General features: G+C 33.8%; 1 protein-coding gene across 1 annotated transcript; it reads right to left on the reverse strand.

Annotated features, from left to right (window-relative positions):
- Positions 1-5,887: 5,887 nt before the first annotated feature.
- LOC114581202 (cytochrome P450 87A3-like) lies at positions 5,888-7,954 on the reverse strand. Its single transcript, XM_028700834.1, has 5 exons — positions 7,661-7,954; positions 7,427-7,576; positions 7,091-7,342; positions 6,083-6,213; positions 5,888-5,990 (listed from the first exon to the last, which is right to left on the reverse strand). Exons 1-5 carry the CDS (start codon positions 7,952-7,954, stop codon positions 5,888-5,890), a joined length of 930 nt encoding a protein of 309 aa, XP_028556667.1.
- Positions 7,955-16,919: the final 8,965 nt, after the last annotated feature.

Below are 16,919 nucleotides of genomic sequence, written 5' to 3' on the forward strand. Positions count from 1 at the left end.
CTTCATCTGATTTTGGATCAAATTTTCCTAAGGCATATTTTCCATTATTATGTATGAACACCTTACATCCAAAGACATACAAATGTGAAAAATTATGTGTTCTTCCCTTTAGTAACTCATAGGGTGTTTTATTTAAGTTTGATATAATATTCATCCTATTCAGAACATAACATGCTGTGCTAACCGCCTCAGCCCAAAAATATTTAGGAAGTGAATATTCTGCCAACATGGCTCCAGCGGTTTCAATTACTATTTTTCCTTTCGACTACTCCATTCTGCTGAGGGGTTCTAACTAAAGAAAATTGTGATCAATCCCTTTCTCCTTACAAAATTTCTCAAATTTTTTATTTTCAAATTCTCCTCTATGATCACTTTCAATTTTCAAAATCTCGCATCCTAGTTTCCTTTGAATCCAAATCAAAAAATTTCTAAATTCTTCAAATAATTCACTCTTATGGTATAGAAATCTAACCCATGTGAATTTGAAAAAAACATCCATAACTACAAATCTGTATACCTTCCCTCCTAAACTTATAGTTCCGACTGGTCCAAAAAGATTCATATGTAAAATCTCCAATGGTTTACTAGTTCTAAGATTCTTATTGGACTAAAAATATGACTTCACCTATTTTCCTAATTGACAAGCATCATAAAGGTGGTCCTTAGTAAAGTATAATTTTGGTATACCTTTCACTAGGTTCTTTTGTGTAATCCTCCTAAGATTTTTCATGCTAGAGTGACAAAGTCTCCTATATCAAAGCCATGACTCATCAAAAATAGTTTTTAAACAAAAAGCAGTTGGAGTTTTGATACAATTCAAGTCTAGAATATACACATTGTTTACCCTAATACCATTCAAAACATCAGTACCATTCATGCTTAATATGCAGCTAGTAGGAAAATTTTTTACACAATAACCTTTATTACATAGCTGACTGATACTCAGAAGATTATGCTTTAAGCCTTCTACTAACAAAATATTTTCTATTAAAAAATATCAAACATTATGAATTATGCAGTATCTCTAGTCATATGCTTTGAGAAACCGCTGTCCAAGTATCATATGCTCTCATGAGGCCTTGTGTGAGAGCGATCATGTAAAAATATCAAACGTTAGACCTGGGAAACCAAACAAGTTTGGGTTCACCTTTTTATAAATTATAAACAGATGCATGTATATTATATCTAGGTTTATGCATCTTAGGTCTTCATACCAAATGAGTTTTCTTATCTAATGTATAGGTGTATACTATATGTCCAAATAATCCACAATTAAAGCATTTGATTTCAGGAAATGGGTTTCTTAATTTTTTATAGTTTTTCTATCTATTCATGGATTGCATAAATTTAGGATACAAAATAGGATTAGTAAAATATTCAAGTCTTGGGGGTATCCTATTATCCTCGAGAGCTTTTATCTTTAGTTTATAAAATGAATTCATATCTTCAAATATACGATTTGTATAATTTATCCGATAAATTTTGCTCTCAGATTCATCCTTAAAATCTTTAAATTCTTTTTCAAATTCTGCATAGGATGATTTTAAATTTTCATGGTTCTTATTCAAATCATCAAACTCATCAAGTAATTTCATATGGTTGTTATCAATTAAAGCATGATCTTTTCTAAGGATCTCTTATTCTCTTTGCAGTTCATGTAACACTAAGTTCAGACTAGCATGCATTTTCTTTAACTTTCTATATGTAACATGTATGTATTCAGAAACTTCTAAAAGTTTATTTTAAGTCAAGTCACATACCTCTTCTTGATCTGACTAATCAAGATTATCGGCCATCAGGCATAGATTGGTGACTTCTTCTTCCTTTTCAATTTCTAACGAGTCTGAAGCTGAGTCCGCCTAGAAAGCTTTTTAGAATTTCTTCTTGCCCTTCTTTACTATTGGTTTCTCCTCTACCTTCTCCTTGATAGGAGTGGCTTTGAGTTTTGGGCAGTCTAATTTAATGTGTCCAGGTTTCCTGCACTCATAGTAGATAATATCATTTGAAACCTTAACATTCCTATTGAACTTACCTCAATTCCATTGCTAGCGTCTCTTTTGCTTCCTCGTCAGAAAGCTTCTGAACTGTCTAGTCGTTAGTGCAATGTCATCTTCATCCTCAGGTTGTGATAGATCACTCTCTGACTCCTCCACTTTCAGTGCAATATTCTTCTCTCTTCGTGGTTCACCTGCATCAATCTTTCTTTGACTCACTCCTTGATCGTAAGCAATTAGTGATCCGAGAAGATTGTCAATAAAGTAAACATTTAAACCTTTAGACTCTATAATCATAGTTATTTTAGCATCATATATAGTAGGCAAACAACAAAGTATCTTATTAACCATTTCAATGTTCGTTAATTTCCTACCCAATGCATGTAAAGATGTGACTATTTGAGAGAATCTTGTGTACATGTCAGAAATGGATTCATTAGGTTTCATACGAAGTAATTTATAGTCATGCAACATGATATTAAGTCTGGATTATTTAACTTTATTAGTCCCTTCATATGTTATACAAAGTCTATCCCATATATCCTTTTCATTCTTGCAAGTAAAAACCCACATGTAATCTGTTGATTTAAGTGCATAAAAGAAATTATTTAAATATTTAGCATTTAGTTGTGTTAAATCACGTTCTTCTACTGTCCAGTCCACAAAGGGTGTTTTTACTCTAATGCCATTAACTAGTCTAGTTGATTTTGTATACCCTTCATGTACTAAAATCTACATGCGATAATCAAGTGACTGTAAAAATGTAGACATGAATGTTTTCCAAAAATGAAAAGGGATATTATCAAACAAAGGATGTCTTGTGATCGAATATCCTTCAAGTGTATTTCGGTTTCTAAATGTAGCCATGGCCTTTAATCAAAAAATAGTTTAAACTTATAATTTTGAAACTATGCTATGATACCACTTGTTAAAACTTGTTAATTATGAATTAGGTTGTTAGACCTAAGCTTATGTCCCAAAAGGCTAACTAGGAGAGGGGGGGGGGGTCCAAGTGTTGGTAGAGAACCGTCGGCTGTTCACACTCTTCAAGTGTAGGTAGAGAACCTTAGTCCTTTCACACTCTCCAAGTGTAGGCAGAGAACCCTTTGGATGTTCACACTCTCCAAGTGTAGACAGAGAACCTTTGGGCTGTTCACACTCCTCGAGTGTAGACAGAGAACTGGATCTCCTTGAAAGATCTTGTCACAAGAAATCTATAAGGACAAGAGAAAAGAGTGAAGTAATCACAATTCAAAAATGAAGATCCTTACCTTTGAGTAATCAAGTGAACCCTTTACGCTTCAGTAGTAAGAACTTTCCTTAAAACACTCTCTCTCACTCTCTCCTTAAATCTCCCTTCAGTATGCATGAAGACTAATAAACAAAAAGATTGCTTGATAGTTTTAAGTGTCCCTTTTATAAGAAAGACACGAAAATCATTCAAAAATTATAAAATTTCAATTCTGTACGTTCATGCTTGTCCAGTATGATCCAATTTCGTACGTACGAACAGTGTAAAAACTATTGCGTACGACCTCAATGTGCACTGGTACAAACTGCCTTCATACCCAATCATCATCCCGTACGATCACGGTTCATCCGGTATGAACTGTTATTCACAATGTTTATTGGGATGAAAATGCAGGACATATCACAAGTTATAAGAATAGAGCACATCATCCAAGGACAAAGATGTTAATTCGTTTAGATAAATAGTTCAAAATAAGATTCCAGAGGACATCGTCCTGTGACGAACAGGATAATTTGTCTAGACGAATAGTTCAAAGTGAGATTCCATAGGACATCTTCCAGGGGCAAACAAGATAATTTGTCTGGACGAATAGTTCAAAGTGAGATTCTAGAGGACATCATCCAGGTATGAATAGGATAATTCATCTGGATGAAGAGTTCAAAATGTGATTCGAAAGGACATCGTCCTGAGGGAATAGGATAATTTGTCTAGACGAATAGTTCAAAAAGAGATTCTAGAGGACATCGTCCTATGACGAACAAGTTATATTGTCTGGAGGATTAAGACTTAGAAAATTTTTTTACACCCTCTATTCATTCCATTGCTCTTTGAGGAGTATAACTGAGCTGATCATCCCATACGAACATGGTTCGTCCTATATGATTAGTATATTAAAATTGTGAATTTTAAAGATCTCCCACGGTGTGTATGTGTGTGCTAAGTTACTTCATTATAATCACACTCTCTCAGACTCAAGTAAAAGAAAAATACATACTCCAAGTTATAAAATATTATAAGCAGATCTTGATTTGAAGTCTTCAATAATCTGGAGTATGATTTTCCTAAAAAGTTAGTACACATAAGAGCAAAAGTAATTCTTCCAAAATGTGTTAGGAGAATATAATAATCAAAACAATAATATTTGAAATCATCAAAACATACAAGTTGCAAGAATGTAAATCTTACAAAGCTAAGTATCAACTTTCTTAACAGGCACCGCAGTGCTAGTTCTTAAATTTATAATTTTTGCTCCTTTTCCTAAGACATTCATTTACAACATCAACAAAAATACACATCTTTAATAGAATTTATCACAATAAAAGTGCATTATAATTTTTGCTTAATAGATAACTAATCCAGGATTCTTAGAGCCTCAAAGCTCTCTTAAATCTTAAGAGATAGTTCAAGGTCCAGTTTCAAGATCCTCCTCTAAGCTCCTCACCTATATAGAAAGTGGGGTCTATATTTAGATTTTGGGGAGTGATATGTTCATAAATATAGTCAAAATTTAGAACACTTTATCGGATGGAGAAATTATTACGTGCGGAGTCCACACATAGTTTGCGTCTGGACTCAAATTAGAATAAGCCAAGCCAGCCTGTACACAACCTATATAAATTTTACACACAGTATGTGTATAAATTATACATAGTGTATGTGTGATGTGGCCTATTCTTATTAAAGTCTGGATGTCATCTGGACTCTGCATGTAATAATTTCTCCATCGGATGACCCATATTGATCCGCTTAATCATAAAGAGTTTGTAAAATATTTAAGTGCCTTAATGTTATTATATTTAGGTTATCTTAGATTTATTAGATTTGTCTCATCGAGCCAGTAGATTTAACTATAAGCATATAAAATTTTGATATAATTTGATTATCTAATTAATGTTTTGAAGTTTCTAATTAAGTTTCAAGCCCTTGATTTGAGCTCATTTGGGTTTGGATTGGATGAGTTTTTGTATCATTGAGTTTGTTGTGTCGAGACATTCAGTTTGCTAAAAAATAGTATTAATTTTAATGGCTTGAATTTTATTATTTTTGGAAATTTTGAACTCAAACATGCCTTGATTTTCATACCCAACCATGGATATTTTGGTGGCAATGTATCTAACTTTGGAGAAAAGAAGCAATATTTATATTTTGAAATTAAATATGTATTTAAAAATATTTTAAAAATTACCCAATTCAACACCGTCAAACCTCTTGGTTGTGGCATAATCTTCATAGTTAAATTTATTTTTACCAAAATATATCAAAGAGGGTTTGATCACAACCAAAGATCATTATAAATAGCTACGAAGACTTAAACTCTTAGAAAATAAATTATAAAACTACATGAGAAGTAATGAAATGCAATAAGCCGAGGAATAAAATAAATTAAAACAAATCAAGAAAATAAGACGCAACAAAGAATAATCTTATCAAAAGAGTATATATATATATATAAAGAGAGAGAGAGAGAGAGAGAGAGAGAGAGGGAAGAATCGCCAAATTTATCTCACAAATAATAATGTACTCAACATAAACTCTTATAGCAAACATCTCATGTATTTATAGTTTCATACAAAACCCACAAAATATAGAAATATTTCCACAAATGAAAACATTATTCTTATTAAAAGCGTGCACTATTAATCTATAATACTCGAACATTTTTAGGCATAACTTGGATGTGATAGCCATCAGGAAACTCTAAACTAGGAGAGCATACTATATTTCCACCTTTAACATCCTTCCACCTAAGCATATTAAAACAACAAAGTAGTTAATTAACAACATGATGGAGCTAATAATAATAGGGGTAATGCTACTGCTTTATCAAAGAAATCACTTGCACTTAGTAACAAAGTAATGGAGAAAAATAGCCATCTCCATTTTGCTAAATTCAGCACCAACACAATACCTAATCCCTCCACCAAAAACTAAGTAGTTCTTCTCTCCGCAATTTGATTCAGGTTTTCCCTAAAATTCAAACCAATTAATCATTCAGTTAGATCATAGTTAAATCATGTAAACATCCAATGGAGTCTTATCCATTAGTGGAGAGATTATTACGTGTGGAGTCCAGACCCAAAAAATTGTTCGGTTTTGTGACTATGAACAGTAATTGTACTTTTACTATTTAAAGTCACACTACCGAAGGGTTCTCTGGGTCCAGACTCCGCACATAAAAATCTCTCCCATTTGGGACTTATTCAATGAAAATTGCAAGTCTATTCATCACCTTCCATCTACTAGGATTGAAGGTTAGTGGATGCGGTATGTGAGGATTTAAGTGTGTTGCTGGTTGATAAATCATGACAATCCAATCTTTTGGAATTATATTATCCTGGATTGTAGGATTATCACAAACTAAAAAAGAATAGTAGTCAATAACAAACATGGTATACGACAAAGAAAAAAAATAATTTATTTATTTATTTTGATGGCTAAATTTTTACCATTTATTACAAAATCCTTGGTAGTTTTACAAAAACTTGCGGGTACAATATTTGCTAGCCTTCCTGCCTCTTTGATAGCCTGTAAATATGATTAAAATCAATGAGAGAGAGAGAGAGAGAGAATATATTTATATAAATTTATACAACTATCGTCCATCAAATAGAATCAGGAAAACTTAATTAGCCCACCTATTGCGTGAAGCTCATTGATTTGTATTCTTCCCATGAGATTTGGGAGTGCGATTCGTCCCGATTTTTAAGAACTTGTTCATGCTCATCCTATGATTTAATCATTCATCATATATATATATATATATATATTACGTATTAATAGCTAAAATAAACTAAATAGTATGGACTAATATGTAAATATTCAGCTCATGAGTAGGAAAACTAACGGTTAGATCTTTCAAAATTTTTGGATCCTCACTGAGAAACTTAGTAGCAAGAGAAATTGTTTGAGAACTTGACACAAAGCTTGCAATTAGAAGAACAAATATTAAATTTAAAGCTGATTTCTCTGTTAACATGGAGTTTTCTTTCCCGAGTTCGTCAACTAAAAGATCGAGAAAATCCTTGCTTTCTTTTCTTGGTGATTTCATCCTCTCTGAAAGTAAAGTTTTCAGCAAATTCATCACAATCTTCCGCCCCTGTGTACATTAATATAAACTAACATCAAGGATAATATACTAAAACATATAATTGTCAGATAAAAAAGTTAGTAACTAGCTTGCCTGCAAACTCCTATGATAAGCAGTTCCAGGAAAGTTAAATGGAAAGGAGAACACTGAGCTTATAAAAACTTTAAGATATCTCATTAAGTCTATTGTTGTTGTTGAAGGATCATAGCTTATCAAAGTCTTGGCTATGACATCGAAGAAAAGCTACAAATACATTGACCATTGAGTTAAGAAAAATGAAGAACATAAAGCGTCGAAACATAGCTAAATTATTTTTCATCAACTTACAGTTGAGATTGAATCTTTGAGGTCAATTATGGATTCTTTAGCAGACCACAAACAGAGACGCTTACGAATTTCTTCATCCATATTACACAGGAGTTTCTCCTTGAGGTTCTCAGGACCCAAAACCTTAACGATTATGCTCTTCAGGTACCTTGACTTAGCATCTTTCTGGTCATTAATATCTTCTAAGCCGAATAACTCAATGAAAGTTTTTGGGTAGAAACTCTTAAATATTTTCCCCTCTTGTTCAAGTACAAAATAGTTGAGCTCTAGGTCAGTAGAAACAGCAAATTGCATGCCGAATAAACTTGTCTTAAAGACCAGACCAAATCTGCTATGTCAAAATATTTTAAAATAATTTAAACTATTTTGAAGCCCACTCCAATAAAATTTGTATCTAATTACATTATTACATATTACATTATTACATCTCGGATTTCTCCATTGATTCCAATGAATCAACCAAACAAGGAGAAGAGTTACTGCACATAAGAAGCTGGCGAAAAACATATTATCTCCCCCTTTGAATTGATGAGAGTTCAGGAGCTGGATTATATAAAATGGTAAGAGAATGTAGTTTTATTTTTCAATGACCATATGTAATGATATAATTGCACATTGTTTGACAATAACGATAAAAATACAAAAGATCAGTGCCTGGTCGTAGTAACCAATGTTGGTATGCATAAAAAACATTCCACCTTCATGAATAAACAATATGTGGACTTTAATGATCTTCAACTATCAGCCAAAATTTTTTTTTTTTTTTGAAGAAAAATGTCTAACAAATAACATCAAATAATTTAAAATAAAACCTTTGACTTAATTGATAGTGATATAATAGGAAACAAAATGAACTGACAAATTCCTTTGCAAGTTACAAATGCATCCGCCACAGAATTGCTTCCATAGGGGATTTATATATAATTACATTAGAAATTTGCTCGAGCAAGTGATTTATGTACTGATGGTACTTTAGGAGTATTGGATTCCAAAACTTATATATTTCTGCAATCTTGTAGAGAACCAACAAATAACACCAAAGGTTTTAGTTTCTTTTATGTCCATCAGTATTGCATCTTTTAAACTAGTTATCAAAGCTTCATACTCAGCCTCTTTATTTTTGCAAGGCTCTGATAAATCATAAAAAATGTATCATTCCCCTATATGGTGTTATGAAAATTATGTCAATTTTAACTTTTTCGGGAATAGAATATTTATGTGCATTGCCTCATTGGGAGGATGCTGCTCCATCAAAATACAATTCGTAAAACACGCTTATTAGATTCCTCAAAACTCTTGATTTATACATCTTTTCTAATTAATTTAAATTTAAATAAACATGATAAATTAAAATTTAAAATAAAAAATTAAATTTATATCCTATTGATTAATTTAAAATTAAATTTAAAAAAATAAAATAAGAATAACAATAGAATTTATATATCACCAATGAGTTATCTTAATCAAGCATGAATCTCGAGGCAAACTCATGGTTGAAACTTCAAAAATTAAATTCGGGACCATCTGTAATCTGATTTTAGCAAACTTATAGTATAAATGAACATCTCAAAAATACAAACTCAATGACAACAAATTCTACTCACTCCGAGCCCAAATGAGTCCAAATCAAAGACCCAAAGCATATTTGAAAGGCTCAAACCATAATTTGGATTAATAAATAGTTTCCAAACTTAATATACATATAATCTAATCAAGCGGCTCAATGAGACAAATCCAATGAGTCGAGAATCAATAAATTTTGATTTCATTAAGACATTGAAATATCCAGTAAATGACCCATGATCAAGGGAATCAACATCAGCCTTCCCTTCAAACCACTCCTAATTTACACTTGATCTTTCTCCTATTTATTAGTCATTCCACTCTCATAAATCTATAAATAGACCCTCACTTCTCATGAAAGGGGACCCCAAGCAAGGATGCAAGATGATAGATCAGAGATTGTCCTTGCCACTCCTTGACCACCACAAAAATCCTGTTGGACCATCGACTAACGCCGGATTTCCTCTGGACCACTGACTAATGCCCAAACTTCTGCCGGACCACCATTTGACATTGCACTTTCGCAGGACCACCAACTGATGCCTAGACTTTTGCCAAACCACCGACTGATGCCCGCACTTCCACTGGACCTCTGACTAATGCTAAGACTTCTATCGGACCACCGACTGACGTCGAACTTTTGACATACCATCGAATGATGCCCAAACTTATACGAGACCACTGACTGAATTTGATCTTCCATCGGACCACCAACTGACGTTAGACTTCTGTAGGAATGCTGACAAATGCTCAAACTTCCATTAGACCACCAACTTACGCTAGTCTTTTGCCCGACCGAACATCATCAGACCTTGAGCTTACCTCTATTTGTCACTAGATTTCAATAAAATATTTAATTATTGTAATCTGATCATCTTCAAGGATGATTCAGTCAACTGTAATCTAATCAAACACTAGTATAATCATTTCAATTGGGCGTGACCCATAGTTTTTCCCCTTTTCAGGGTTTTCCATGTAAAAAATCTTTTGTTCTCTATTTGTGTGTTAGACATTTATACAACATTGAGATATAAAATTCTAACTCTATCACCACATATATTCTAGCATGTAATAGTTTGATGCCATCTATGGGAAACTCCAACCCACTATCCTAAGCACCACTTCTATGGACAACAGGCATAACAATGACATCTTGGAAGCCTCCCTCTTAAACTCACAATAATACAAGAATCAACCCATGAACTAGGGATGTAAGGCGTCTGCCTCTTTTCACCATGGTGGATGAAATCCTATCGGGTAAGGGACATCAAGACCATCCCTATAAGATCAAATCCAAAAGATAGAAGAATCTCATAATGAGATCCTTTAACTCATGAGGGAGACTTGAAAATCGATGTTAGCACCATATGAAGATATTCTTCTCCCTTGAGATCCATCGCTAGCCAAGGGTGTTTGATCTGAATGTCATCTTAAAGATATCCATCTTCCCTAGTCAGGGATGCATCCTTCATCACGTCAAGACAATGAACTTACTGACATAGGAAGCTCTACTCATCCTTTGTGCGTAGGTTGAAAACCTCGCATTCCTCCAGAGGTCCATGAGTACTTAACCCGACCACACATTATTGAGCTCCCTCGCAACGCTATACAGCATAAACTATAAAAATTTATCTGAGAAGAGTTTCCCATGGGATGTTTAAGATAATCACTTTGTTAGTGGGACTTCTAGGAGTTATCACCCCTGACAGAAGCCATCCTTCAACACCCCATTCTTGTAGGATTTAAATTATCGAGCATCAATTCCTACGATAGGACATCTACCCGTACGAGCATATCGATCACTATAATACTATAATGCATATCCAGCGAGCCTCAAATGTACTTCTCTACTAGATTTTGACTTCCACCCTCAAAGGGAAATCTAGAACATAATTCTATTTGCTTCCAATCAGACCAATTCCTATGTTCATCAAATTGGCCTAAGTGTCCGTCGAATAATTTGTTGCAAATTAGAGAATAGTTAAAGATTCTTCCCTCATCTCAGGAATACACTAGAGTGAATGTGAGTCAGTCAAAGAATACTTTCAAAGATCTTCTACTAAAGCTTGACAAACTTGAGGGGTGGATCATGAATTGCTGAAAGGAGTTTTTCTTAGAAGGCTTCATCCCAAACCCTTTTGCTCAACACTCATGCGAGACACATTTCATTTATATACTGACCTGATCCATTATGTAGAGGCACAAATCTCTACTAATAAATCCTTAATGTTCATAAAAAGCAGTTTGAGAAAACAAACAGAAAGCAAAAAAGTGCATCAAGGATGGATAATCCATCCTCACAGTGAAAGAAGCAAGGAAATTCTAACTTTCCCCCTCAACCCTCACAACCGTGATGAGAGACTCATCAACAAAAGAAGTATATGCCACTTAACATATTTCAAGAAAATATATTGATAGTTATTTGAGATCATAAGAATATTAAGTGGTCGAATCCTTTGAAGTCCAATGTTAGAAATCATGAGTAATATTATCACTTCCACCATATCCATGGAAACACTACTAAAGCATGGAGATAACTCAAGGATGAAATTGAGAGGCTAATTCGATAAGGATGTCTCCAATAGTTCATTCAAAACCCACATACAAATAATAAGGTTGGTCTTGCTGGGGGTAAATTCAACAGCAAAAGCAACCGTTGAATAATTTCCAAATAATTAGTGAAATTAAAACCATTTCTAGGGGTCCATCATTACCTAATCAAGGCTCAATTATAGGAAGAACGGAGCCAACACCAAATATGTCTCGCACTGATCACTACATTAATTTTGATGGGTCTGATTTAGAGTAAATAAAAAAGCCTCATCCAAGACCCACTTGTGATTAGTGCGGGGATTTATGACTCATTCTACAATGTCAAGAAGATCTTGGTCGACAATGGGAGCTTATTGGATGTCTTATTTTACTCCATCTTTCTCAATATGAGCCTAGCTAGAGAAAAACTCTAGCTTGACTTGTAGAGGTGGAAGGAACAATCAATTTCCTAATTGTACTTAGAGAATTTTTCAGACAAGCTAGATATTCTATCTAATTCATTATGGTAAAGTCATAATAAGAATATAACACTACCTTTGGAAGGCTACTCCAATTATTCTTTGGGATTATTGCCTCCATCCCTCACCTTAAACTAAAGCTTCTCACTTTGATGGAGGTCGATATAGTATATGGAGATCAACAAGTAGTGCAATCCTTCTATCTTAGGCAGGTTCAACCACACCCATTAGTTACCCTAAGCATCGAGGATTTCAATCTCAGGAATGAGGATATCCCTCAACGGGCTTCTCCTATAGAAGACCTTACTTTCATATCGATATCAGAAGAATACCCTTCAAGGATAGTGGAAATTGTATCTCTTCTCTCAAATGAAGAAAAGAAAATATACGTAGATTTTCTACATACAAACCCATATGTGTTTGCATAGAGTCCATTCGATATGCTTCGAATTAACATTGAAGTAATCATGCACTCCCTCAAAGTCAACCCAACATGCAAGCTAGTAATCCAAAAGAAATAGAATTTTGCGCCACATCTCCAACAAGCAATCAAGAAGGAACTTGATAAGTCTTGGAAGATGGATTTATACGAGAGGTACACTATTCCCCATGGCTAGCAAGTGTCTTCATGGTTAAGAATCTATCAGAGTTTGAAGGATGTGTGTTGACTATATGGACCTTAATAAAGCTTACTTGAAGGATTATTTTATGTTCCCTTATGTTGACTAACTAGTAGATGTCATGTCTGGGCACCAAATGTTGAGCTTCAAGGTAGCCTACTCTATCTACAGCAAGATAAACATAAATCCCTTATATTAAGAAGGAACTACTTTTTAGACTTATAATAGACTATAATTCTATTAGGTCATGTCATTTGAACTCAAGAATGCTGGAGCCACGTATCAACGCCTCATGAATAATATATTTAAAAATCTTATAGGGAGTATTATGGAGGTATATGTAGATGATATGCTAGTAAAAAATCTTGAAAAATCTCAGTATATCTCTTACTTAGAATAATGCTATTATCTCCTTTGAACCTAGAACATGCATCTCAATCCCTCCATGTATGCATTTGTAGTAGCCTCCAAAAAATTTCTAGGGTTCATGGTTACCCACCACAGGATCAAGGCAAATATTGAGAAGATTAGGGCCCCAAGAGGTACGGTACCCCTAAGGAATATCAAGAAAGACCAGATACTAAATAGAAGGACTACAGATCTATCTCATTTCTTAGCACGCTAAGGGGTAAAATATCTTTCTTTCTTAAAGTTACTCAGAGGTTTTTGCAGCTCAGAACTCTAATGAACTCATGAATATCAAGAAGCCTTATAACAACTACAAAATTATTTGGTATCTTTGCCCCTACTTTCTAAACCAATACAAGTAGAAAAATTATACTTGTATCTGGTTGTTTTTACCTATGCTATCAATTCCATCTTCATCTGAGATGAGAATGTTGTATAATGTCCTATCTATTATGCCAGTAAAATTTTATCTGAAATAGAAGGACACTATTCACTAGCAAATTAAATAGAATTTGCATTAGTGTACTCAGCCAGAAATCTGTACCCATACTTTCAGGCCCATATAATTGGGATCTATACAAATCTACCACTGAAAAGTATTCTCAAAAAGCCTAAGGCATGTGCAAGATTAATCAAGTGATTAGTGGAGCTAGGAGAATTTGACATCCTCTACTTGCCTAGGCCTGATATCAAGTCTCCAGTACTGGTAGATTTTGTGGTCGAGTGCACCATTCCAATCTCTAATTAACCACTTGCTACTTCTCCTTTTTCCACGTGTTGGACCATATGTGTTGGTGGAGCTTCTGGGAGTTCTGGCACCGGTGCTAAAATTTTGTTGATCTCCCAATAACAAAGTAACCTCGAATATGGAGTTTGACTAAACTTCCTACAACAAACAATGTGTCTAAATATGAGGCCCTTATTGTTAAATTATGGCTAATAATCGATTATGATGCATAGAACTTTGTATTTCACACTTATTCATAACTAGTTGCCTCTTCGATGGAGGGGTAGTTTGATGTCCACAAACCATTGTTGGCTCAATACTGCAAATTAGAAAAATCACTTTTAGCCCATATAGCAAAGCATACACCGAGATACATTCTCTTATAAATGTCTAGTGAGAACATCCATAATAAAATGAAAATCATACACCAAGGTTCATTCTCTTGCAAATGTCTAGTTAGAACATCCATAACAAAAGCAAAAAAGCATATACAAAGATACCTTCTCTTATCAGAGGTGACGGCCTTCTATTACTATAAGCGGTGAGAAAAGGAAACTGATGGCAGCAAATAGTGTATGTTTGGCAGCCAAAGTCAGTGAGGGTCTGATCACATTATGGGCAGCTTTCAGATGAAATCGAGGCTACAATATAGGAAAACATGAGATTACCATCGAAGATTTTGGCATATCTATATATGTCAGTTACGAGAACATTTTTTCCAACGTCGTATGTGATGGAACTATTACGGTGGGATTACCGGCAAATTATCCATCGGTATTTTTTTATGCCGATTATGCTGGTGTATATGTCATAATCTGAATGCATATTATATAATGCAACACATTTTGCATCGAAAATTGCCAGCAAAATTACTGATGGATTAGACGCCGATCATTTTAAACCCAATGAAATATTACTGTCGCAAAAAATATGAGAAAGGCTTTCGGTGTCTTATCTGCCAAAAAATCTGTCGGCGAAAGCCCTATTTCCAACCTGAGCTCGTCTAGCTTACCATTTTGTTACACCATTTTATTTTAGGTTTTTTCTCATCTTCATCACCCCAGCATCGCCCCACCATAACTCGCCTTTGTCGCCCCAGTGTTTCCCCTTCTAGAATACCATGAGATTTCACCGATGCTCACCGCCTCTATTGCCGGTGAAAGGACTCCATTTTTGGGAAAATCCACCGTAAGTTTCCCCATAAGTTTCATATTTTTTTGTTTTAGACATTTGCAAGAGAGGATGTGCCTTGGTATTTGCTTTCGCTGATGATATTATTCATGTTGATACGAGTAGAGAGATAGATGAAGGACTAGACCTATTGAGAAGATTGTTGAGATGTTCTTCTTTATTCTTATATTTTGATCCTTAGTTTGTTAAAATCTCTATGTTAAAGATTTGATCATAACAATTATAAGATGCCGATGCTATCTTCTTCATCTAAATGAAATAACATTGCCTTGAATGGTAATTGGAGATTACTCCACTCGTTAGTCTCTTCCAATAATGACTATTAAGATGTTATTTTATGTATTCTTATCTGGCCAAACTTGATAATATTATATGGGAGGGTGATATTATGTTATGTAATGCTAAAGTTGATGAGGCTTTGTTTGACAACTATCCTATTATCATAATCTACTCTATTTTAAATATTGCTCAATTAAGTAATTTTTGTTTTATTGATTGGCTTATATTTAGTGTTTGAAAATATTTAAGGTGTTAGGTGTTGCGACTACCTCTCATTATACTCTATATAATGAGGCACCCAAAATTAATTCTGGATCTTTTTTGGGTGTTCTTTTCTCTAAGAGGCTGATTAGAAACTTACTTTACTTTGATTAGTTATTATTTATTATTTGAATCAACTATTCAACATGTTCTCTTTATTTCAACCACTAACAATATAAGATTATTAAAAGATTTTACTTTCTTACTTTCATAGTCATTGTTTACACAATTTGATGTGAGATAAATAAACATTTGACTATGAATAATGTTACTTCAACTTCTAAGATTATCGTTAAAGTTAAATTTCATGTTGTCTTATTTGATGATGAATTGAGTAGCTAATTTTAAACCCATATTTATAATAATTAAAATTTTCTAAACATAATTAAGCATTTGTGGTTATACAGAGAGTTGACAGGTGATGGAAGTCAGAAGGATCATAGTCAAGTTATCTTATTGCCAATTATTGTCATCTCCTTATTTACATTATCTAACATCCATTACTCGACTTACGTCTACCAATAATTTTTATCTGACCATTGTCACAAAATCATTATAATCCATTAATTATCTGCTCCATATTATATGTAGGTTATGGATATTAGAAATCAAAGAAGTTGGATGTATAATCGATTAGCACAAGGATGAAAGACATTAACAGATGAATTCATTAATGGGATGAACATTTTTATTTAGACAGCGAAATAACTACCCAACTTCATATTAGATGGAATGTTTCTATGTCCATGTTCTAAACATAAAAATTTAGTGCACCTAAGACCAGATGATGTAATTATTAATTTGTATCACAGAGGATTCATGCCATGGTATTGGTATTGGACTTCTCATGGTGAGTATGAGCCACATTTTGATTCTCAATGCGGTCCATCTACAAGTAACAATATAGCTGAGGATGAAAATATATGACCAAATCTTAAGGAATTAGTTCATGATGCAATTGGAATACGAGCTGAGCAATATACATAAAAGTTACTAAATAAGGATGCACATAATTTTTATGATTTGTTGCATGCTATCCAACAACCAATATGGAAGTGGTTCACCTCTCACTCAAAGTTATCCGTTATTGTGAAGATGTTATGCATCAAGGTAGAATATAATGTTGCTCATGAATGTTTTAATCAATTCATTGGACTGCTTAAGGAAACCATTCCAACATATAATATAATTCCTACATA

This window comes from Dendrobium catenatum, unplaced genomic scaffold, assembly GCF_001605985.2.
Source record: "Dendrobium catenatum unplaced genomic scaffold, ASM160598v2 fragScaff_scaffold_1598, whole genome shotgun sequence".
Taxonomy (NCBI): Eukaryota; Viridiplantae; Streptophyta; class Magnoliopsida; order Asparagales; family Orchidaceae; genus Dendrobium; species Dendrobium catenatum.